Genomic DNA, 27174 nt, shown 5'->3' with positions numbered 1-27174 from the left:
ATGATGCCACTTATGCTGCACTAGATAACAAACACAAGAAAAAGAAGTTTACTTCATGTGCTTTACTGCTATCTCAAGCTTTAGCCTCACTAAAATCGAATAATATATACAATAAATGAAATATACTTTGCAGTCCTTTGTTTCCTATGTATCTTTTCTTTTTTTTGTTTGTTAGAAATATTGAATTGTTTCTTATTGGCTGTCACATCATATCACATGCAAGACTGGCGTTACCACATGGTGAAACACAGACCATTATGTGCTCTTGGTAACCATTTTGGAACACTGTACAAGTTAATCAAGAAGCACGGTCAGATCATCAGCTCTTCTGGTCATTTTGGAGAAAATATACATTGACATTTAAGGACATTTTCAAATTCAGTTCCTTAATTGTTTTTTTTCAATTGGTGCCTGTGCTTTTGCACATTATGTTTTCTGTTTAAGGCTGTTGTCTTATGTTTTGTTTTTATTACTGAGGTGTATTTGAAATCATTTAGGAATTGGGTAAGCAGTTAGGTGCCAAGGTTGACTGTGTTAGAATCGGGGAGTGAAGCAGCACTTGTGAGCCACTTGAATGTAGGTCTGCTGGTAGCTTCCTATTTTTACTTACATATTTTCTGTCTACATTTCACTACTAAAACTAGGTAATTCACATTTATAAATATTTTTATTTTTACTTTCCCAGTAGATAGATAGATAGATAGATAGATAGATAGATAGATAGATAGATAGATAGATAGATAGATAGATAGATAGATAGATAGATAGATAGATAGATAGAATGACTCTGTTTTCCTATAAAGGCCTGCTTCATTAAGAGTGGAACTTTAATAATGTGCAGCAAGTTGGGATAATTTAATGTGTAAAAGAAAGTATAAATATGATTACAGACTCCCTAACAAAGATTCTTAGAGGGAAATATATCCTTTTAGTTCACGAGATAATAGAATAATTCATTGCTGTATTTGAAAGTATAAACAGTTTGTTAATGAATGACATAGTTAAATACATTTCCAGAAAAGGTGTGCATGACTACACCAGGAATGTGTGACAGGATTTTATGGAAATGCTGGAAAATATTTAAATATAAACATTTGACAAGTCACTAAAAAATATGCAACTGGCAGGTTATCAAATACTACTTTGAAGATTTTAAATCTTTGGTTTGTCTTAAACATACTACATGTTATTCAAATTTGAAATGAGGTAAAAGGTCTGTTCCTCCCAAAACCTATAATGTTTAATATGTAAAGAATGAGTCCTGCATTGCAATTTAGGGTAATAAATGTCTCATCACTTTCACTTCATATCATCTTGGCACACCTGAATAATATACAATTTTATACCCAAGTATAGCTAAACCATTTGAAAAATATTTAATCGAGACTGCTCAGTGAGTTCTCAGATTTGGGAATTAGTGGTCTCCTTTGCAAGTGCATTTTATACTTTTTAACTGGGAGGTCCTAAAATGTGTGGGATGGCAGCATCATGTCATCCACTCTTATCCTCAGCACATTCAACATTGTGGGAGGCTGCTGAAACTCCATTTATACTCCTTGTTTGCCTATGGCTGAGTGGCTAAATAACCCCACCATTAAATTTCCCAATGACAATGCCATCACAGATGACAAACAGCTTAACTGGAAGAGTTTTGACTTCTGACGCAGTAGTCCCAGGACAACAGCTTATCCTTTGAAATGGGTAGAGCCTAGGTTCATGTGATACAATATGCATCAAAAACCACAAGTCTAACTGTTTTCAATAATGACCATAGGCAGTAGTATATGGGTGCTCATGAATTATAGAACAGGCATATAACAAACCAAAGAACTCTACAGTCTTAATGTAACTGCTGCGGTCTTCATTGTCATAACCAGATGCTTTCACCAATATTCGAACAATATTCTTAACACAAAATAAATTCCGAAGCATAGTTATTGGTTAAGTGAATATTTGATTTTGATACATGCAGACTGATTTTCAAGCACAATGTGAGTAAATGACATAATATCCAATATCCTTGCTGCCCACACATGACCAAAAGAGTTAAAACATATTAGCAGGATTCCAATCAGATAAGCAAAATGCTTGACATTTCATTCACATAAAACTAATCGTAAATCTTAATTTCACAGCTGCTGCTGTGATGGATGGGCTGTCCACAAACAGAAATCCCTTCTGTTAAGCCAGAAACACTAAATAGCAAAGAGACAAAGTCAGCTAACCAGCCAGTACATAATGTAAAACATAATAAAGCATGATAAAATCATAATAAAGGCATAATTGTTAGTCCAGTGGTTTAAAGGGCTTTCCAATGCTGCCATATTCATTTCTTGTTATTGAGCAGCTTGATCACTGCCTGTTTTCCATCCATCCATCCATCCATTTCCTAACCCACTGAATCCGAACACAGGGTCACGGGGGTCTGCTGGAGCCAATCCCAGCCAACACAGGGCACAAGGCGGGAACCAATCCTGGGCAGGGTGCCACCCCACCGCAGACTGCCTGTTTTGTATTTAAGAATTTGGTATCTGTGCCCAGAGGACAGGACATAAAAACAGCTGTTCACATTGAATTGTTAGATCCTCTGCAAACTTGGCTTCTGTCCTCTTTGCCCATGAGTCAAGCAATACATTAATCCCTGAGCACTGAAGTCCACAGAAAGCAGGCCCCACACTGATCATTTTCCTCTGCTTAAGGTTATTGGGTCAAAAAGCCTCTGCCACCTTTTCTACATCAGACCAAGAAAGTGGAGGTAAGTATGACGCATGTAAAATATTTAGAATCCTATACAAAACATTATTATTCCCTCATTCTGCACACAGTTATGTTGTTGACACTTTTTGTAGTCATGTTGGTTATAGTTAAATTGAATCTCATTCAATATTGTCTTCATGTATGTATAACTGCAGACCCACTTTTCTTTGTTCTTGTTACTTTGGCAACTTTCATCTATCATTTTATGAAGTTTAATACCATCTCTGCAAACTCTTGATCTTGGCCATTTTAAACATTTAACTGTAAATAACTTTAAAATGCAATTGGTCAAATGCCATTAATAAAGTATTGTATGTCACAAGATGATTTTAAAGAGGCTGGTACAAACATTGGCACAAAACACAAGCTAGATAACAGCAACATTCCCTTGGGACTCTAATTTATCAAGTCAGGTCCCGGCTGCTTGGGTAACTTCAGCATTCTCAGTAGTTTCTCTTCGTCTTTCATTCTTTTTTTTTCTCTTCCTCTCTGCTGCTAATCAGGTCTCTGTCTTTAGCGATGTGCTTTTAAGATAGTTTAAGCAAGACATTATACTAGAACAGTAAAATACATTAAAGTTACAATTTTTTTTAGGTGATTAAGCTTATCTCTGTTTCTCCAATAATAGACTGAGGGATTCTGCTATGCTCATATGTTTCCTCCATTTTCCTGTATCCTTGCCCTAATCGTATACTGATCATTGCCTTTAAATATAAAATATTTTCTTACAAAATGCATCCATGCACTTTATATATTTTTTTTAAAACACTGTCATAAGAGGCCAAGTCAATCATGGCAGAAGAAAGCAACCTTATATTAGTGGCAGTCCATCACAGGGATCTCTTATGCACATTCAACAATTAATCTAACATACATATTTTTTGAATGCAGAGAGAAAAATCCCAGTAAAACATGACTAAAATTGTTAAAAATACCAAAACTCAGCTGGAAATTATACTCATGCCATCAAACATGAAATGTGTATATATACACACACATCAACAAATACAATTGTATTCAGTGTTATGGTGGCACTTTTAAATCTGTCACTACTCATACTTTCCCCATTATAAAATGGTGTTTACTTGGATTTTTTTGTTCTACCAGCACCTAACACATCAGTATTATACACAGCTGAAAACAGACAGCCATTCATTATAGCAATGCCCTCAGAGACTGCTAAAGATAAGTTTTTGTTGACAGATTGTTATCACCCAGTGTTCAAGGACAGGTTCCAAATAAACAAGATAATATTTAAATGGAAAAGGTGTCAGAGGTAACCAGTTAGGGCTCACATATATTTTAAGTAATAAATATATTCTTAAAAAAGGGAATATACAAATTCAACAGCAGACTCACAATGAATTTGATCAAGTATTTCATCAGCCTGTTTTTAATAAAGTAATCAACAATCATACATATAATAGAAATAACCTTAAAGATATGACAGGCTGCATTAATAACTTGTTTCAGTTATATAATTTAATTCATTTAAATCCATTCCCTCAGATCCCAGAATTGTTCAGTGCTGGATTTACAATATTATAAAAAGTATAGCTATAGATTCCTTTGCTCTTCCTGCGAATCAAAGAAAGCCTCCACCTTACAAAACGTTTGATGTGCTTACCCCCTTTGTCAAAGTCTTTGGCTTGTAAGAAATAAAATAAAATTAAAAACATGTGGAGATGGCAAGAAATCTTTATAGTAACCAGCCTGAAATTTGAACCCAATTTCTTATGTTGCTAAACTGTAGTAAATCATCTTTCAGTTTTGTAGCACTTGAGTTGACCTTTGCTATTTGTTATGATGAATATTTGGATAAAAATTACAATGAAATTTTGAATATTATGAATAATTACTGTTTTAATGTGCTGCTTAACACTACTTGTCCTTTTTTTTGTCATGCGTATTCTTAATATATATAAAAATGATTGATGATATTGGACTGCAATGTCTTAATTCAAGGATTCTCTGAAGAGAATTTTCTTCTGTAGGCGGGGACATACTTCTCAAATAAGGACAGCCTGGACACCTGATTAAAACCAATACATTTGAGCATGACTTTTCAAACTAAAAAGGAACCTCCTTATTGCTTTTGCAATGCTTTAACAAAAATATTTCATTTTGTCATTTAGTATGCTTAAGTGAAATAAAACGTAGAATTATTAAAATACAATACTACAAAATTAATTTCTTATATGTATTGCAAGTTCATTCAAATATTAGACATATATTGTACATGATTTTTATGTTCTATATGGGAACAACTCTCTTGGTGTGAAAAACACAAATTCCTGCATCCTTTTTATTTTATATGAGATTTATAAGTCTTTATGGAAAAGCAGTATTTAACTGGAAATGTTAGGCTTTAAGGCTTGCGTGGAAAGTATGTTGGCATTGACAATCCTTTACCACTATCAAGTAAAATGGTATTTGAATTTCAATGTAATATAAATGCTTACATTTAAGAATATGCTGCAACATTGTGACTCTTCCAAACCAATATAAATAATATGAAAAACAGTGAACAGCTTTTCTCTCTTCTGCAAAATATTTTCATATAAAGATCAATTGGTTGTTGACAAAGGGTAAACCACAAAGTTGCATGTTCATTAATCTTAACAGAAACACTGTGATGGACTAGCACTATGAGCAAGGCAGACTCATGCTGCAGCAACACAAATCACATCATAAAATTCGTAGACGACACAACAGTAGTGGGCCTCATCAGTAATGACAATGACTCCACATACGGAGAGGAAGTTAACCAACTCATTGCCTGGTGGGGAAAAAACAGGGAAAAAACAACCTGGCACTGAATGTCAACAAAACAAAAGAGATCATAGTTGACTTCAGGAGAAAGCACATGCCACACCGGCCACTTACAATCAATGGAAACAGTGTGGAGTCAGTGAAAAGCGCCAGGTTTCTGGGAGTGCACATTACAGATGACCTGACATGGACCACAAATACCACTTCTCTTGTCAAGAAGACACAACAGCGACTTCATTTTCTCCGAAGGCTGAAAAGAGCAAACCTTCCCTTTCCTGTCCTCACAACTTTCTACAGAGGCACTATAGAAAGTATGTTGACCAGCAGCATCTCAGTTTGGTATGGTAGCAGCACTGTCACGGAACAGAAGATACTTCGAAGAGAGGTGAGGACAGCGAAGAAAATCATCGGGTCCTCGTTCCCATCTGTTCAAGACTTACACTACTCACGTTGCCAGAGCAGATCCATTAAAATCATAAAAGATCCTAAACACCCGGCTGTTTGAAGTTCTGCCCTCTGGAAAACGTTACCGCAATATGCACTACAAAATGACCAGATTTAACAGGAGCTTCTTCCCCCAGGCCACCAGAATACTAAACTCTATTAAATAACCTTTGTCCTTTTGCTCTCTTACTTACTGTGCACTTTATTGCCACAAATAGGTCTTAGGTTTACATTATACTGTATTTTAATATCGTACAATATTACATTGTATATATTATGTATAAATATTATATCCATATAGTGCAACAACACAATCACTGTGAAACAATGTGCAATATTTTCTTTCATATTATATTTCACCCACTGACTGGCTTACATTTATATATATCTTTTGTATTTATTGTTTATACTGTGCTGCCTTACCTACTTTCTGTGTAAGAAGTGAAATGTTTGTAATGTCTGTATGTTGTCTTGCGCGCACTTGTCTTTTATGCACCTGTCTTATGTCTGCACATTGAGCCTAGAGAAACGCAATTTTGTTCAACTATACATCCGTTGTTGTACTTTTGTATGGTATGAATGACAATAAAGTTCACTTACTTACTTACTTATTTATATTAACTTTAGCAGAACTGTCAGTATTAATACAGATACAATTTAAAACTTATTTCAGTTAACAATAGAAATATATACAGTATCTACAGATATGCTCACCTGAACTCCATAATGTGTCCACAATGGGCTATCATCCAGTCTAGGATTGCTTTTTGCCATTTGTCACACGATAACCGTAAACAGCAATATGTGCCTTCAGATAATGTATAGGATACTGTATATAATATTCAAGGTAATACTCTGATTTATCCTTCTACTTTACATTAAACAATGCTTCTTGCCTTCTAAGGCCTTTCTGAAAATATTAAACTTATGTAAAGCATCAGTTAAAAAAAAAAAAAAAGTGATTTACTTTTTATCTAGTGAATAAAATAATGATTAACAAAACTTCCACCTTATCGAGGTTTAATCAGTTTCCTTTTACTATTAAAAAATTGACCAACAGACCATTTTATACATACGCAGAATAAAATGTTCTGGTACAAAAGTTCTTTGTATAAAAACCAATCAAATGTTCATAGCCAAAGAGGAGCAAGAGTTTCAAAGTAGAAAAACAACCTGAGAAATAAGAGGGAACTGAAAACATAACTCCTACACTACTCATATTTAACTTATCTCAGCACTACAAGCTCTTGGCAGGCACTTATGTTTTTTTTATCAGTATCTATTTAAAAAGAAAAGTGTGGCTACTCTATCATAACAAAAGACTGGTTGTTTCAAAAAAGTAGAATTATCAGTTGAGCATGAGGGAATAGAATACAGAGCCCACAGAGCAAAGGGCTGTCACTTTAACTTCAGACTTAATGGTCTGCTGAAGGTGCAATGTTTCTGATAAATGACTAAAGAAAGCCAGTTTATTTTCTTTACCTGATGGGAAATAGATTCATTTTAATTAAAGAAGTGTAATTTAAAGACTTTTGTCATTAAGCCCAATTAGTTATCATAAATGATACACAGAATTTCTGATTTTGCAAAAATGTAGGAGTCCAATATGGCTTCTAATTGAGAAACTGAACTCTGATTTGAGTGCGTACAAATATGGTATTTTGAAATAACTCATGGTGGAAGTCTCAGACTTGCAAGCCTGTGAGGCCTTCTAGTTAAGGCACTGAACTCTCAGTACTTTAACTGTTAGTAGATCTATTATTAAAGGAACATAAAACAATTTTCCTATAATGGGCGTTTAAATTACCTAGGGAAAATACTGCTGCAATGAAGGAGTTTTGTTATCACGGACTAAAAATAAAGACATTAAATTCTGACCAAATATGGGTACAAAATAAATTGAGTATAACTAAAAATGCAGTATATGATGGAAGCAATGAAAACTGATGACTTTATTTTAGAAATTGCATTTACCTTTTTTGCAAAATCTTCCTTTGCTATGACATTTCTTGTTAGATCTAGACTAATGGGCATGTAAGGCCCTCTGTGCTTTCTAGCGATAGTAAGTTTAAAAACATATGTCTTACTCTTTCAATGTTAACAAATAAAGAGGACTTACAAATATCAGAAAGAGGTGTCCATACATTTCTCACCTCTTTTCTGCATCTTAAGACTAAGTAGTTCAAGTAGACAAGTATCTCAAGTGACTTTCTACCTATTCATCTTCCAACCCACTTATCCCAAGCAGGATAGCTGAAGCCAATCCCAGCAGTCGTCAGGTACAAGGCACACACAATCCCTGGATGAGGTGCCAGTCCATCACAGACTGAACACACTTACACACACTACGGCCAATTTAGCATCGCCAGTATCTTTGGACTATAGAAGGAAACCCATGCAGACAGAATACTCAAACTCCACACGGGGGAACCCCACAAGCACCCAGACAGTGCCTCCCTGGTCTCCTTGTTGAGAGGCTGTTGAGGCTTCCTGCTGAAAGCACTTACACTGCTCCACTGTGCTGGCGTCTGACTTGCTAATAGAACCTAATTTAGGCAAGTTTCACTCCTTGATTTAAAATGTCACTTCTCATGTAACAAGTGGAACTTTTAAGGACAGAGCAATGCTAAGAATACATTTTCTTTATATAAAATATACTGGGTTGGTCTTTTCCTTATTAGTGTACCAAAACCAGCTAGTTGTTATTTCCAAAGTGGATAAAAAGCAGATCTTTAAAATCCACCTTAATTGCTAGGCTTCGGTGCCATAAAAAAACTCCAGGTGAACAAATAGGGGAAAAAAAACTTTTAAAGATTAATTGGATGCAGTTCATTCACTGGTGATCATGTCAAAAGCCCTTTGAAAGAGGTCCAAGAGTAAAAGCAGACATATCACTTAATGCATCCCGACGGAACTCTGAAGCAATTAAAAAAGTCTCAAGAATGTTAGAATAATTTCTCTTAAGTCTTTGCTTCAGGGTTTGCATTCTGAGGCCGCACAATGCCTTTCCAAGGCATCATGTCAGATTTTCAAACTTTACTTGGCTCACAGATCATTTGGAGTCACTGTGGATGCTGGCAGGTGAAGCGAGAAATCAGTGTTAGTAAAAGTCAGTAGCAGTTCTACAGTGAAACCAAGACACTCTTTGATTTCATTTGTCAGTTGGGGGGGACGGGGGTGGATGTATGGGATACATTTTTATCCTATTTGGCATTTTTGAGACATTTTAACCCTAAGTGAAAAAATGGGGGTGTTTAAACTGCAAAGATGTTACATATTCAGTAGGCAACATCTGACAGCTGCAAGCTAAAAACGGCACCGGGGAGATCTCAAAACATGTTCATCTTTAAATTTTTATTTGAATAGCGTTTTTATTTTTAAATTAAACACTTCATCCAATAATGTGAGAAAGAATATGAAACTCACATGAGGTAACATTAACAATGAATTTTGGCCAACAGACTCAAAAATGTGAATAATGGAAAGACAATGAAGATCAATAGACAGCTTGACTATCTAGGGAAGTTTCCTAATGTGTGCCTTATTTTAAGATCCTGAGTTACCCTATATTTGAATAAGTGAGTTAATGAATGAATGAAAAAATATGAAACGTGAGACTGACAACAGATGCAGTCAAAAGCTAGGCCTCATCCAGTGAATTTACAACAGTCAAAATTGTGCTTGTTCTTGGGTTGTTGACAGTCAACACCTAATTTAGCAACATTGAGTACCAGGCATGGATCACAGCAATAAGTGCCTTCAGATAATATATGAAAGGATATAAAATATTCAAGGTAATACTCCAATTTATCCTTCTCCTACTTTGCATTAAATAACGCTTCTTGTCTTCTAACATTCAACTTCTGACAGGCATTAAGGACTATTCAAATAATTTTATTTGTACCTTTTTGTTAATTAAAAGTGCAATTGAAAGGATCATTAACAGAAATACTAAGATCAACCACATAACTGCTGTTGTTACATCATTACACTGGTTACCAGTTAGGTATAGGGTTGGTTCCAAAGTTGTTGTTCTTGCATATAAAGTTTAAAAAAACTTGGGCCCCATTTACTTATATGTGCATACTGCACATATAGGAACATACTGTACATTATGACATCAAAAGAGTGGTCTGCTAAAGGTTTACAGGATAAATAAAATTCCCTCTTAAATACAGGGTTCCAAAGCTGTGATATGATCTGATGACTTGTGGAAGGGATGCCTCATGAGTCTCATTAATTTAGCCTGAACACTCACTACTTGCTGGTGTGTTTAAAAAAAAAAATGAGTATAATAAACTGTTGCTTAACATCCTTCACTCTTTCTTTTCTTCGTATTGTGCCTTGACACTTAGTGCTAGTGCTAATGCTACACTGCTAACCAACTACTCAACTTGCTCATGGAAAACTAAATATTTGGAGCCATGGGGTTCAACAATTAAAGGATTCAATCTGCTTCGTATTGAACTGTCCATTGCACACATATGTAGAATGCCCAGGAGGTCCATTGCCTAGACCATCAGAAACACGTCTTTTACTGTTAATATACATCAAGGACACCTTGGACATTTACTTTATCCAGAAACGTTGTCGACAGCAGTTTTCTTTTTCCTCTTTTGTCAACTTTCCATGTCTCAATTGTAATTTATTGCAAATGTATATAAAACAATGCAATTGGCAAATCAAACAGCTTTCATTTCTGTGAAAATATAAGTATTCCCCACCTCTTATTTCTCAACCTATTAAATAATGAGAAGACTGACAGCAAAGACACCTATAAGAAAGATGAGCGGAAGAAGTAAGAGATGAGCTTGAGAAGTGAACGGATCACAGAGCCTGGCTGAAATTTCAAAATGGAAATAGGTGTGGGTATTGGATGTGAGGATTAATTTTAGTGTTATGAAGGGCAAATTAATTTAGTGGAGGTATATATAGTGCTGTGGCAATGTTGTATGGCAAATGAAACTTCAATGTCCAAGAACAATTGCTCTATGCCTTATTACATGTTACACTTTACAGCATACATTGAATCCAAATCTGTTATTGAGGTGCAAAGAAGGTTTTGCTTCAGGTTTAACATGCTGAATTCCCTTATTATAGATTTAGAAGCAGTAAACACAATGTTAGTCAGTAGAGTTAAACATTTCAAATTGAATGGTTCACTAACTATTCAGCAAGAGTTATCCTATGAAATGTATAAAATACAAACACTGTATACATATTTTAGTTTAATTGAATTGTTAAAGGGTGGCGCAGTGGTAGCGCTGCTGCCTCGCAGTTAGGTGACCCAGGTTCGCTTCCTGGGTCCTCCCTGCGTGGAGTTTGCATGTTCTCCCCATGTCTGCGTGGGTTTCCTCCCAAAGACATGCAGGTTAGGTGGACTGGTGATTCTAAATTGGCCCTAGTGTGTGCTTGGTGTTTGTGTGTGTCCTGCGGTGGGTTGGCACCCTGCCCGGGATTGGTTCCTGCCTTGTGCCCTGTGTTGGCTGGGATTGGCTCCAGCAGACCCCCGTGACCCTGTGTTCAGAATCAGCGGGTAGGAAAATGGATGGATGAATTGTTAAATGGAAACAAGTTATATTAAACTACGTACAAATTCACTGAGGAAAATTCAGACATCATTTGAAAATCATAAGTTATTTAAGACAAGGTAAGTAAGCTGCAATGATTCATTTTTAGGGCGGCGCAGTGGTAGCGCTGCTGCCTCGCAGTTAGGAGACCCGGGTTCGCTTCCCAGGTACTTCCTGCATGGAGTTTGCATGTTCTCCCCGTGTCTGCGTGGGTTTTCTCCAGGTGCACCAGTTTCCTCCCACAATCCAAAGACATGCAGGTTAGGTGGATTGGTGATTCTAAATTGGCCCTAGTGTGTGCTTGGTGTGTGGGTGGGTGTGTTTGTGTGTGTCCTGCGGCGGATTGGTACCCTGCCCAGGATTGGTTCCTGCCTTGTGCCCTGTGTTGGCTGGGATTGGCTCCAGCAGACCCCTGTGTGACCCTGTGTTTGGATTCAGCGGGTTAGAAAATGGATGAATTCATTTTTAAAGTACTTTGCTCATTAACTGATGCCATGAGTTACCTTTCATAAATTCCATCTACTGAAACCAAAGAATTTTTCACAGCTTTACTAAATCTTTCACTAACCACTTCCACTGGCAGTGATTTACGCAAGAAATCTATTCTTTTTTTGAATGATAATTGTTTTAGGTTCACACCCTAGGTGCTCATGTGAAGTTTTCATATTCTCCCTGTGTGCACACATTTTTCCAGGTGCTCCGGACTCCACCCACAGTTTAAAGACATGCAGGTTAGATGGATCGGTGATGCTAAATTGGTCCCTTGTTTTTCTGTTCACCATGTGATGGACTGGCAGCCTGTCCAGGTGTGGTTCCTACGGTACACCCAATGCCTGCTGGGATAGGCTCAAGCCAAAACCCCCACCTCTGAAGATGTCCTGTGGTATCTGGCACTAAGACTTTAGTACAGTGGTTCTCAACCTGTGGGGCGCCCCCCCCTAGGGGGCCGCGAAGATGTGAAAAAAAGAAAACAAGAATCAAAAATATGAAAAAAAAATCTGTTGTAACCAAAACAAATTAACTTAAACTACATTCTGATACTAGAACAATAAATATAGAGTTAGATAAATGTCGATAAAAGTTAAGTAGGTATAATTATATATGCATCTACAATTCAAAAAAATGTTGGTGAGGGGCGCGATTAAAACTGTTATGAAAATTCGGGTCACAATTACTTAAAGGTTGAGAAACGCTGCTTTAGTAGCAAATCCTTTATGTCCTGCACATTGGAAGGTGGGGATTCCATGGATTAGACTTTTTTTTTTCCAACACATCCCATAGATGCTGATATCTGGAGAATTTGAAGGCCAATTCAACACCGTGAACTCTCTCATATTCTTCAAACTATTCCTGAACAATTTTCGTAGTGTGGCAGTGTGTATTATCCTGCTAAAACAGGACACTGCCATCAGGGAATACTGTTGCCACAAAGGGATGTACGTGGTCTGCAACAATCTTTAGATAGGTGGGATCCTGAGAAAGCTACTCATGCTTTTATCTTTTCTCACCTTGATTACTGCAACTCACTGTATTCTGGGATTAGCAAATCCCTGACAGGCAGGTTACAGTTGGTCCAGAATTTCTTTCTAGTTGGGGCAAGAAAGGTTGTAAAATAGCATAACATTATAGGATTGGGCCTCAAAACCTATAATAAAAATTGTGGCATTTTCAAGATAATCAACTTGCCATACAATACAAGCACATTGTGTTGCTATCAAATATATAATTGTGCAACAGCTGCATTGTATTTTCCATTCAGCAGGTGCACTGAATCCCATGTTCCAGTCGGGTAACTGATTTGTGAAACTGTACCATACTGATGACAGAAAAATCCCTCCAGCCAGCATGAATTAGAAGAAGTAACCAAAAAGTATAGTTTGGGCTCCTCATAATATTGTGGTAAAAGGAAGGAACTAAGTAGCTCCCCATGTAACCTTGCATATTAGTCAAAGACATAGTGAAGACCTGGAGCATTGTCAGCTCTGAGATTTTGGTACTACTCCTAAAAGGAGTCATATAAGAAACACTTGGACCAAACAAGACAATAAAATGTACTGCCCCATGTCAGTCCAGTGAAGAGAGACCCTAAGTGATTTTCAAGAGGGATGCAGTGTGGCCAGAATATTGGCAGAGAGTAGGAGTGTTAGAAAGAGCATATTGATGAGCAGTTACACCAGTTGTGCCATCTATTAAAGAGAACTGAGAAACTTGTTTAGCACAATAATTGAGTCAATGGGATTTATTACAATACACCCTTTTCAAACCTGCTTAATTCAATTCAGGTTTACATTGGGCTGAGCCAAGCTACTCCAGGCACAAGGCAAAGATCAACACCAGACGTGGTGCCAGGTGACTGCAAAGTCCTGTCGCACACACACACGCACACTACCAGCCTGGAAAAATCCTCAACCTAACATATTGATCTTGAAATATCAAAGGAAACCAAGGGCACCTGGAGAAAACCCCCATTTAGACTTGGAAAAATGTGCAAAGTCCATTCAGACAATGACCAGGTACAAAATGTGAACCAAGAAATCTGGATATGTGAGGCAGTAGCAGGAACCCCTGTGTCATCATTCTACACTAATGTATGTTTTGCCTAATTTCTGCTGTGTAGTACTGTATGTGTCCCCTCATTGTTCCCTTCACATGTGTATGTTTAAAATCTTTTTAGATTTTCCGCTGGGTCTTGATGTTTATACTGTAGCAAAAAGCCAAAATAGAAGAGCACCATTTTAAAACATGTAATCCATTAATGTGACAAAGTAACATTAATAGTTATGTTCCCTAAACCAGAGAAACGGTCCTTGAAAAGAGGATTCAGAAACTACATACTATGCTATTCTCATGCAATGTAATTTTAAAACATTTAGTCTGCGGCTCATGCTTGCATCTTTCCATTAAACTGAAGATGCTAAAGCTTTGTATTTTTTATTAATATGTAGAAATTACTTTTACTGTTTAAATATGATCAAATCTAAAATGTTTGGGAAGATCCATTTTTAATTAACAAATTGCTATATTTTTAAGCTTTATTTCTAATTTAAGATATTTTACCTCTTGTTGTATCCATGTTCAGTAGAAAGATCTTGTTTAATCATAATCAATCACACTTTCTCTTATTTTAATGTAGCAGACTTTAACTAGACAACGGATATCACCTAAAGAAAGTATCTGATTATTTTCTAGAGAAATAGCAATTGCCTAGCATATGATGACATTGTAATGAATTATAATTCAGCTCAAAGAATACAGAAAAAACTAACATGAACTTGTCATTTGGATCTTCAAGTGTATTTAAAAAATTAAAGTCATTCTTAACAGTGTGTGTACTTTACAGTAGTATTGTCTCCAAACTTTGATTCACTTATTTATCAACAAAAAAGAGCATGGTATAGTATGGAAATGCAAACAATTGGATGCTTTGTGAGTCTTTTCTAAAAGCCGAGTGAAGGAAATGAAGCTTAAGTAACAAAAATAGAAAATAAACTCACTCAGAATTTCATAGGAATGGACTGGGCATAATTACAGAACTCAAACAATCCAGGGCTCAGGTGCTAGAAGGAAATGTGAACAAATCTAACATGCTGAATCAATTTTAAATAGACCTTCCCTTTATTCACCACTATAACCTTCCTTCATTGACCATTCCCTCCATACCATCGCCAGTACTTCAGCCACTACTACAACTGGTTTGGCTAGTGATGATTCCAACTCTGACCATCAATATGGACTGTCTACAACTGATGACCTAAAAAGGAGACAATTGAGGAGGCTGCATACAGGAGAGCCATGGGACTTGGAGTCGAGTTCTTAAGGGTTGTGCTAACCAACTTTGTGGTGTCCTCTGTCACCTGTTCAGTCACTTAGGCTGCAAAAAGTACAGCTGTTAAGGAAAATGTCCTGCATTATTCCAGTTCCAAAGAAGGCAAAAGCTTCTTTACCTAATGACTACAGAGTAGTAGCACTTATGTCTCACATCATGAAGACCTTTGAGAGGCTGGTCCTGGATTATTTGATCCCTTTTCTGAAAAATCACTGGAAAACCCTGCTGCTTGTCTGTTGCTATCAAACAAAGACTGGAGTGGAAGAAGCAATTAGCTATCTCTCACACAAAGCTTACTCGCACCTGGGCAAATCTGGCAGCACCATAAAGAATTCTGTTTTGTTATTTCTCTAGTGCCTTCAGTACCATTCCCGTTAGGGATATGCTAAGGGATATACAGATGGATGAGCCTATGGTGTCTTGAATAATGGACTATTTGTCAGGCAGACTGCAGTTTGTGAGGCTTAAGGAATGTGTTTTGGATATGGATATGAGCAACAGTGGAGCACCACAAGAAACAGTCCTGTCTCCTTCCTTTTCTCTTTACTGTGCATAGCATGGACTAAACACCTGGTCATGTCACTTGCAGAGATTCTCTACTGATTCTACACTAATGTGGTGTACTGGCAAGGTGGAGGGGTGAGATAGAGTATAGAAGCTTTGTTTCTTGGTTCAAATAGAATTCTCTGCATCTTAACATCGGTAAAACCAAGGTGCTGGATATTAACTTTTGCAGCATCAAAGAGCCTCTACATATGCCCAGTCACTATTCAGGGAGTGGATGTAGACATGATGCACTCCTACAGGTACTTGGGGGCACACATCAGTGACAGACTGACCTGGAGCTATAACACAGAGGAGATGCCAGATATAAAAAGGGCAGAAATTTCTCTTTTTTCTTAGGGGACTGCACTCCTTCAATGTGGGTTGTGACAACCTTTATAAGCCCTACAACTCTGTGATGGCCTGTGTGAATTTCTATGCTGCTGTGTGCTGAGCAAGTAACATCATTTCAAGAGAGGGCCACCAAATCAAAAAGCTAACTTTAGAAGTCAGGGGGACTTATGGAATGCAGTATGAAGCCCCTGGAGGTAGTAGTGAAGAAGAGAATAATGACAAAACTGAGTGCCATTATAAACGATACTGTACATCCTCTCTCTGACACACTAACACTGAGTACTTTCAGCCAAAGAATTATTCAGCGAAGAAACACTACTGAGGTTGCTTTATACTGTACCTACAGCAATATGCCTTTATAAAGCCTTACTGTGGTTATGACTGCTCTTGTTATCTTTAGTCATTCTGGTGTGTATTTGAGAGGGAGCCCATTATATTATTTTGTTTATTTATTTATTTGTTTGTTTATTAAGCTCCTAAAAAGGCAAGTTTCCCCCTTTGGACAAATAAAGTACTACCTCTATCTATCTATCTAAAGCTAAATAATTTATGTACTGTAGCATACCCATGTATACTATAAAGTCTCTCATAATTGACCATTAGTGATCTGGTGGTTTAAACAAACATAACATTATTTAGTAATATTCCTTTTCTATTTCTAAACCCACATATAAAAGAAAGTTGAGTGGTTATTTTATTCAACAATGAACACTACAAAGATTAAAAACATCAAGTTACAGTGTTCATCATTTCAACCACATGAAATAAAGTATTTGAAATTAAAGAAGAAAATGATAATGCTTTCAACATAATCTACACACCTCTGGGCAATCATGATACCAACTCATAATGTTTTGATTTCCACTATACACTTACATTCAGCACATTCAGTTAATATAATAATCTGTCTGACATGCACCCTGGGGTTATAGGACACATATTGATTATACTGTATGTGGAAGGCCTCAATCAGCTTCTGTGTACATACCTGTGTAATGTGTGCACGGGCATATTATTAATTTAATTACAAGTGAAAAATTAGATAAAGTGTTCCAGAAGTAAATAATACATATGTACATATTTAAGATCAGTAAAGAAAACATCTGGCAAGACAAATTAAAATGGAAAGAAATCTCTCCTTTTTGCAAAGAGTAAATATGGCACCTAATAAACCAAAATATACAAGTGTTTAAATGGTGAAATATCACAAATATTTAACAAACATGTTGAAGTTCTTGGCAATAATTTAAATCAAACTGATTTGGTTTCTCAGTCCAAAAGCAATTTAAGTCTGGTTAGCTCCCAAATCCTGTCCTCCTCGAGTTCAGATGCACCTAGATGTTATTTGCCACTACAAGATTGAAGTGTTTTCTACATTGTTTAAGAAATCTGTACAGAAACTTAATATAACATGAATTTTCTCTATGATCTGATTCGACACATTACTGAAGTATGAATAGAATTACCTTTTATTCTTAAAAAATAAATCAGATTGTTTTGGAAAAGTACTCTTGTATTCATGTCCAAATGCGTCTTGTTTATAATATCTAGCTTTTTTTGATAAGCAGAACAATATGCAAGAGAATCAATCAAGAACAGTTAGAGTCTCATTACTTGTTCTTGTGTATCTTGTCTATATTTTAAGAACCCCGTGAATATGAAAACTGCCATCACAGGTCTATTAAGGAAGGCAGCATTGGTTGTATAAGTAAACATTTTTTAAAATAACTGTTAAACTGTTTATGGAAAGGCATCATCATGTAGGGTATTGTTTGAAATGAATGGCAATATAATACATATCATAATATTACTACATTAAAAAAATTTCCCCCACAACACAGACATGGCAAATCCTCGTTTTGAAAGTGATTCCCATACCTATGCTATAAAATGAACACCAAATAAGCGTTCTTCTCATTTAATTTTAAATAACAATCTTGTAAATAATATAGAGAAGGATAAATAAATGTTAAACATTTCTGAATATTTCAACACACCTTTTTGCAATTTCTGAGAGAGTCTGAACACTATAATAAGATTTTTGTGATGCTTACTAAAGCATCTACATGAATGGCTACTATTGTGAGATTTAAGAATAAATGATGTGCTCATGTAAGGTATTAGTTTAAGTACTGCAAGCATACGTTGGCCAGAAAAGATATATGTGTAAATTGCAAAAACAGAAATATATACTCAAATGAGAATTGGGCATGCAGTATAAAAATTATAAATTGTATTTGTAAAGTATAAATACATAAATTGTACAATATGGCATATATAATTGATACAATGAATTTAATCTAATACTAGGGTGTTCTTGCCTGAAGAAGGGGCCTGAGTTGCCTCGAAAGCTTGCATATTGTAATCTTTTTAATTAGCCAATAAAAGGTGTCATTTTGCTTGGCTTTTCTCATCTAATCAGTAAAAATACAGAGTGTAAAACACACAAAAAAGAATGAAAGGAACAAAGTAGCATGCCCCAAAGGACCTGGCCATTACATCAGAAATTATGATGCGCATATATACGCGTAAGACGTCAGAACTGGTCATGCTGTAGTCAATCTGAGGGATCCATTGATTTAGGATGATGTATGTATAAACTACAGCACTCTTTGAGCCTGTAATTTTCTTTTCAAGATACAGTTTTTCTGTGTACGTGCGCGAGCTATCCGTAAGTACAATTTCAAAAGAGCCATACGTGTTAAAATAATAGTCCGTGCATGGCAAGGCAGTGGTGCTGGGATCGCACAAGCTAATCCAAGAGTAAATTATAACACAGCTCCACCCCACCCCCTCCCCTCCATCTGTTTCCATAGCAACTGTTACCCAGTTTACATCCTCGGGCAGCACGCGGCAGTCCACGGTAATGCAGAAGCCTTTGAGCGAGTAACTCGAAATACCCCCCACCCCCCTCAAAAGGATAAAACGGGGGGAAAACTGAAAAAATAGATAAATAAAAAATGGAGAGTGCAAGTCCAGCACCTTTTCCCTGTATGTAACCTAAAATCGCAAATCATTTTACACACCTACCGTAATTGTTGACGAAACGCAAGGAAGACGCTAAACAATAGAACAGAATTAAAGTAAACACGTTTCAACAAGGTAACAGTGACATCAGTGTTGTATATGTTTTACTTTAAAGCAACAGTATCTCAATTTCATGATTCACTACAAAGAAAGCATTGTGTGCGTCGTCTGTTATATATTTATGTCATACAACCCAAAAAGGATCCTTGCGGATGAACTCCTTTAGTCACCATTCGTATCAGCCTACCTACGGTGCACATCTCTGTCCACGGCACTGGGTGCTATTGAAAAAACCCAGTCTCACACTGAGATCGCACTTGAATGATACAGTCAAATAATGTATGTATATAAATGGATACTGTATACGATGGGCTCATAAAGAGCCAGACAAAGACGAAACAGAGATACTGTTTCTTTAAAAATGATTAAATAAATAAATAAATAAATAAATAAACAAACAGATAAATCTGAATGACAAGGTTCGCCGCTCACCCTTGGAAGCATCCCTCTCTTCTTTAGGCTTGATCACTTTTCCGCTCATAGATCCCAGTTTGGATTTATAATTCCCAAGTAAAATCAAAGTAAAATCCTCTCTTTGCGTTAAAATAAAAACCCAATCCAATAACTTGTGAAAAAAACTCCAATTACAGTAAGAAAATCTTAAGACACGATGTCCTACAAAAAGAAAGAAGAAAACAAGAATTGGTATTTGAAGTAAAGTGCACATTCATTCTAGTGTATTCATTATAAAATCACATTATATGTCGTATCAGACGCTATAAATGATTAAAAAATGTACGTAAAGTCTCTTATTTCCTTTCCACTGAAACAGTCTTATGTTAAACATGTATAATATCAACAGCTGTGTAAGACATAGGTAAGTGCTCCTTGTTAAGATACATAAAGATATGACAGGCATGCACTTATGTACATTGAACCATCATCATGCACAGCTTCTGTCTGATCATTTCGCACTTTGAAAAGAGATGTTGCTTACTCCCTCTGGGTCTTCTTATTTTAAGATGCTCACTGCACATTGCGCTTGGAAGAAATTCGCCATTGTAATCGGACAAAATCTGTTCATTTTCTTAATATTCTGCTTACCTTGTCGCTTCCTTCCCACAAAGCCTCGGTGAGCAATATATTAATATTTTAGTTTAGTACATTATTTTTAAAAAGTCATCTCTGATCGTGCATAAAAACAGCGCTTACTATAGGAGTAAAAAAAAAAGAGGCTAGAAAAAAGGGGGCTCCCAGCGCGAGCCCTCCGACGTCAGACCCGACTGACAGGAATAGAAATCTAATGAAAATAACCTCGAGGGGACCTCCTTCTAGAAATACAATGAGGATATCACGAACGACACATCTTCGGAAGCCCGTTTCTCCAGCGTCCAGTCTGCATGCCTCGATTGTAACGCGTTAAAATGATTTCGTACTCTAGCATAATAGCGAGCGAAAGCTCGCATGGCAGATTCAACAGGATCCAGGCGGGCAAGCAGACAGGCACTTTCTGACGTTCTTCTCTCTCTCCTCATTCGCCTCAGCTCCAGTGGCTCCACTCCACAACTTTATTCTAACCCGCTCTTTAATGATTTAATTGAACTGTAATTAAATAATTAAGAATCTCAGTTTTGAGTTATTATTACTGGACTAGAAGATACAATGTAAATTATCATTTTTACAGGGGTACAATCTTCATTATGCAACTAAAAATGAAAGGCCAAAAACATAATTGGATTATTTTGCTGTACAGGTGGCAAACTGTATTTGATGGAAGGTTTGGAATGTTATTTTTCTAAAGAGAATCTGAGAACAAACTGCATAATCTGTTCAATATCCGGCATTTGGCATGAGATACACGGACATACAAAATAGCATCTAAGAAATTTCACATAGGCTAACTATTGCATCTTTTCCAATGTCATTGCTTTAAGTTATTCCTTATTACTAAAAATCCGATTTGAGGTATTAGAGGGTGAAGCGATTTGAGATTTTCTGAAGTACCACAAACAATGAATGCAGGCAATCGCATAAATAAATGTACTCCTCTTTTAAATGCAGGAGACCTGTATTTACTCTAAATAAAGAAATTACAATAAAAAACAAAAACACAAAAGCAGTAAGTCAAAAAAAAAAAAACGTGGACAATACTGAATCGATTATCCTTATGCGGTATGATAATTCGTCCAACCATTACAAAAATCAATATTCTAATTAATTGCATCACACGAAACAAAAAGCTCAGAAGGATGCAGACATTATGGCTTTTTTCAGCGGAAGAGTGCTCTTAATCAATGTACATTTACTGTATATGTATAAATATTAGTTGTTTTAATGAGTTACTATGTTTATATCATTAACAAAAAAAAAAAACAGCAAAAGTTGTATACATTTGTAGAACAATTTCATGTTTTGTATATACCGCAGGCTCTGTCCCGCATGCCCGTTTTGATTAATCAGGTTCGAATAAAATATGGGTGAATATTTATTATATAAGAAAACTAAATACCATTGGTTGTTAGATTTCACAAGAATAAAAATCAACTGAAGTCCCTCTATATTTGGGTGGTGCAGTGGATGGCGCTGCTGCTTCCGAGTTCCATGTTGACTTCAAAACATTCATTACTTCTTAATTTGTATTGCTTTCAGAACGTGACTAGAATGAACATATTATTGATTAGTAATGCATACAGTGTTACATTTATAACAGTCTGTATACATTTCTATGCACTTTCTTATTCAGACCTGTATTTCATTTTTTTTGAACCTGCTTATTCCATATAGTAGACTGGGAGTCACCCTGTATTCCCAGTAGAACCAGCCGCAAAGCAAGCAACCTTACACGGGACAGCAGTATAATTACTGGGCACACTCACACGCACACAAGGTCACTTACCGTGGCGCAATTTAGATTGTTTAATTAAAAGCGCAGTTGTGGAATGTGAGGGAAAAGCTTTTTTACATGAATAACACATGCACATTTATATTATCTTTAACTGACCGGCAATGGAGTCCAGAATAGTCATATACAGTATATCCTACATCCAAAGGCCTTTCCAACAGAGTAAGATGTAAGTCCGTTTACGACTTATTTAGTTAGTTATAAATTATCTGGTTACTTTTTAGGACTTAGCGAGCTAATTAATTTCAGGGGTATACTTGTTTAAGGTCACATTACTGGTTTATGCGTATATTACATTGCAAATAGATATTGAAAATAACTTTTACTATAAAGCGAAAGTCAACGTGAACGGAAAAAGGAGGATTTCCTGTCATATCCCAAACCTGAACCGGACGGCGAATCATGATTGGGAGCTCTAATTCACATCTAAGCAATGCAATTTTCTAACTAGTCTCACCGCATGAGCTTAAGTTGTGGGTAAATTTGGGGTCTACATCACTACAAGGCACACATAAGAACTCCACACAGAAAGCTCTCCATTTTATAAATCATTTTAGAAATGTATGACGATATGCTAATCCTCAAAGGCTGTGAGGAGAGATCGTGCATGTTTACATACACAGAAAACAACTCTTATATTGTACAAAGAAACACAATTGCCAGATACATTATAACCGCTAAGAAAGTTGCACCTGAAAGCCATAAGCTTTGTGTTGCAGCTAAAATGTTAACAGCGCCTCTCATGAAGATAACGGCATTAGATGAACTTGTGTATCTAACGGTCTCTTTGTAAGGACCGTTCACTATCAAGTTATGATGAGATAATTAGAATAAAACATACAAGTATTGTTTGGCGTCAATAAACAACACCATTAACTGTTATTTCCTCTAATCTGATTTAATTTAAAGAAACTGCATGCGTCTAGCACTCCAATGGGTTTATCTTTCTTTTTGCCTTTAGTTATATTCTAGATGTTAAGACCCCAGAACCCCCCACCCCCATATGCAATTCGATTATCTGGACAGCCTTTATCTGCTTCTTTCATTCTGACATCTCAGTTAATCAATAAACTGAGCTTCTGAGTTGTGCACGTTAACCAGCAATGTGTTAATTCGCTTCTGCACATTCCACTGTGAATTAACCTATTAAGCAAGTAGCTTAACAATATATATCGTTATAATAGAAAAAATACTACTGCCGCGTTCCATTTTAAAGCATGTGAGATTGTTCTTTCATTAAATATGGTATTGAGGATAAATGCAAAAAAAAAAGGAAATGACCAGTTTGAGGGCGCTCTCCGCGATCGACTCTAATCCCAGAGATTTGTACCTCCTCACGTGAAACTACAGTAATATAGCATGTAACGAATTGATTTAATTTAAAATTTAAAAATAATGGTACAGTGTGTGCATTTATTTATTTGTTTAATTTGTAAGCCAGCCTTTTTGATTACGGGGGTAAAAGCGGGCGATTTTGAAGCTGTTTTCAAGCTGATTCACTTTGTCTTTCATTAGCGAGCAATATATAATGCGATATTATAAATATAACGACATCAATCTTTTGTGCCCCACATTCAGATCTTTAAAATAGTTTCCCACTTTCATATTTTGCTGGCTACATTACAAATAACAATAAAGAAAAACTTCCTAATTTTCCTAAAAAGTAAGTGTATTTGTGAGATGATAAATCAAACGCCGCTACATTGCGTTCGTCAACTTTGAGCCATTTTCCCTGATTACTGCATCACCACTGATGTAATATGCATATTTGTCAACTTGAACCACTTAGCTCAAAGGATGAAGGAGAAACGCAAGCCTTTAACATAACGTTCTCAAACAAGCTTAGATATTGCAGTTCTGGGCACGTTTTGTACTTAATGGTTAATTCTGTACGATTCCACAATCCCAAAATGCATACCAATTGCCACAGACAAACTGTTATGTAAAAAACCGGTATGTAAATACCGATCAGCACGCTGTTTAAAGGCATAATTCCAGTGAAGACTGAGCAGTTTGCCAATTTCTGGTGAAACACACAAATGGCAAAGATCCAGAAGTTTACCGTGCGGGTTTTCTAGCACAGTCGAATGTACAGAAAGAAAGAACGAAAGAAAGAAAGAAAGAAAGAGCTCTGCGCTGCTGGAATATGCAGTTAAGACATTCGCTAAGGAACAGCGCACCTCATTATACCTACCTTAAATGCAGACAATCGGTGTCTGTTTGCGTGGCGGCAACTATTAACGAATAAACTGCTTTCAAAACTCCGACATGAAATCCACTTCTTGCTCTAATTTAAACGCACGCAAATATGTATATGAAATCCTTGCTTCTTGTGTAACCCCTTCCTGCACAGCGACCAATGCGGTGGCTTCGCAGTCAGACACAACTAGAATTATTGGCATAAAAATGCATCGCGGGATAACTGCTTTGTGGTTGACATACTAAGAAGAGTAATAATGAGAGAGTGATTGTTTTTTTAGTTTTACAGACCCATCAGCTGAAAAAAATCAGTTGCAGGTCACGGGATCTATAGGCTGCTATTTTTAGGGGAAATTGGAAGCCTTTCAAACTTTCTTTGCACTCTGAAGACTCTTCCAAGACGCCCCCTAAGTGCTGCAGACAGCTGTGTGTATATCAGTTTACTGTCTTCAATCCGCATATGCAACTACAACAACCTGAAAAAGGAAAGAAACCCAGGCTCCACAGGATTTTAGTGAAGGCTGCGTGTCGCTAAAATGGTAATACACCGGCGTTTCTGAAATAAGGGGCAGATGTCACACTCATGCCAGTTCAAATCGTCACATTTCTTTAAGCGCGTTGCTTTATCTTTTTCGTTTAGTGTTTGTTACCGCGGAGTTGTTACAGAGTTTCAGTTTCATGAGTAAGTAGGCTCATCTAATAGCAAAATACAGTTGAGCAAGTGTGTCTTCCTTGATTTCTGCCGGTTAAGAGGATGAAGTAAATGAATACAAAAAAGTAAAATGTGGGCCTGTTTGGAGAAGAAAATGTTACTTCTCCAACGTCTGTGTGATCACATTCGATTGCTCGACAACATAACGTTCTATCAGTAAAGTGTTGATTAAATATACTCAATCCTTCTCGACAGCATTTGCAGTCTGCTACTTCTTGTCCCCCTAAAATCACAAGTTAAATCTCTTCACTACCTATCCCGCCTCTCAGTAGTGCTCTCTCCAGCTCAGGGCTCTCCTGACACGTTTACAGGGCAACTTATTGTAAATGAGCTTCTCTGGCATTCTAGAGAGTGCACAGTAAACGACTGGGCGGCTTGGAGGCTCAGTGGTTAGTGCCGCTGCCCAACAGCTCAGTCACCCTGATTTTGAACCCCTTGCCTGATCATCATTCATGAAGTGTGTACAGTATAGTTCTTCCGCTGTCTGTTTCGATTTTCCTGCATGCCACACCTCCAAAGATGTGAAAATTAAGGTAGTGGGCCATTCTACATTGGCCCCCCTGTAAGGCAGTAAGGATGGACTCTCTCTCCCTGTGAACCTGAATTTGAGTATGAAGATTTTAGCAGTGTAACTTCTGTTTAGTGTAACGTTGCGTTTTAACTGTATTGTACAGTTGTTGTGCAATAGTGTATAGTACGTACATTAGAGATAACTGGAAGTAAGCAATGCAAGAATACATTGAATGAAATAACAAAAATGGACTGAGCAAGGTTTTATAATAAGTTCTCCCTTTAATCAGATATTATCCTTGCCGTGCCCCAACTTTCTTCTCTCCTTTGTGCTTTGATAAACATACTGTGTGGGACATTATCTTGATATTTTCGTACCTAGTCTGTAGCCAAACTTCACTAATAATATACTATAATTTAGCTTATTAAATTAATTAATAAAGGTAACACTTTTATTAAAATAAACCTATAATTCTTAAAGGAACATCGCTTCTCAGATTTTAACAACTGGAGCTTTGTCACATTACGTGACCTGCTCAGGCTCATGTTGTGAGTCAATAACTGATAGAATTTTCAGCTCACAGTTCAAACATTAGCTTCTAGGCCCCACTTGATATCCCAAGAATAGTTTTGAATACTAAACAAAAACTCAGTTTTAACATGGCAGCATCTTTCCACATTTTATAGACGTAGGAAGATTAGAAAAAAAGGGAGACTCAACAGTATTAATACAAAATAGTTTTGCCTCACAGATTTTAGGCAGAGTACATGATATTCCTATATATTTAAATGGATCCACGTTCTACACTGTGTACCTCTGCCCATACATTGTACTGTCTGCATTTTTCATTTATGAGAGGCAGAATGCAAGGGGTAATTAAATAAATATAACAAAAAAAATCTGAGCACATAATTTGTTTTCACAGTCTGGTTAGAGGAGTAAACTTAATCATTTCCTGTTCAGTGATATTAATTTATTTTTTCCTGTCTTTTAAAGTAAGAGCAAAGTGCTGTATTAATTGGTCTTTGGAGCCACACAAGAATTTTCCAACAGTTAATCACCAAATCATATGATCTCATAATGAGCCGTAGCCTTTAGTCAAGCTAGTTAAAGGTTCTAAGTGTGTCTAAGTGTCACTTTTTTTTTTTACCGAACCTTTCAGTCTCAGACTTGTTTGCCAGATCTGACTGGAGATGTGGGTATTAAGATGAAAAATGAGGATGTTAAAAAATTCATTATTTGTATTATACTCCTTCAGTAATGAAGCCTCAGCTATGCTGAGTATGAGGTAAAAATTCCCACTGAAATGATTCTAAGCAGGTAACTGTTTGCTTTGGTAAAGTACACATATGGTGCCTTTTGGGAAAGAACCTGTGGTCATTCATCACTAAGTGTGCCATGATAAACTGTACCATGACACTCTCATACTTTCACTTTAATTAAGTTTTGCTTCAGTGCTTTACTTGTGTGTTTTTATTCTGACACCTGACACTGTTCTTTACCCATAATTCTGTTGCTAAAATTATGAATCTCTGTTCGGTTCCATTGAGACAATTC

The 27174-nt window shown here is 36.6% G+C and overlaps 1 protein-coding gene across 3 annotated transcripts in view; it reads right to left on the bottom strand.

The window, feature by feature from the left end:
• Nucleotides 1-24603, bottom strand: part of LOC120537309 (fibroblast growth factor 13) — a 408897-nt gene extending 384294 nt beyond the window's left edge. Inside the window, exons 1-2 of one of the 3 annotated variants that reach the window (XM_039766164.1) lie at nt 24390-24603; nt 19786-19968 (exon numbers count right to left, since the gene is read on the bottom strand). In XM_039766164.1, coding sequence (XP_039622098.1) covers nt 19786-19834 — 49 coding nt within the window. In that variant the 5' untranslated portion in view covers nt 19835-19968; nt 24390-24603. Of the gene's footprint in view, nt 1-19785; nt 19969-20397; nt 20785-24389 lie in introns of those variants that run through there. The other 2 variants (XM_039766163.1, XM_039766169.1) reach the window with 2 other exon arrangements.
• Nucleotides 24604-27174: the final 2571 nt, after the last annotated feature.

Source organism: Polypterus senegalus, chromosome 10 (genome assembly GCF_016835505.1).
Source record: "Polypterus senegalus isolate Bchr_013 chromosome 10, ASM1683550v1, whole genome shotgun sequence".
NCBI classification, from domain to species: Eukaryota; Metazoa; Chordata; class Cladistia; order Polypteriformes; family Polypteridae; genus Polypterus; species Polypterus senegalus.
This window is presented reverse-complemented; position numbering and strand designations above follow the sequence as displayed.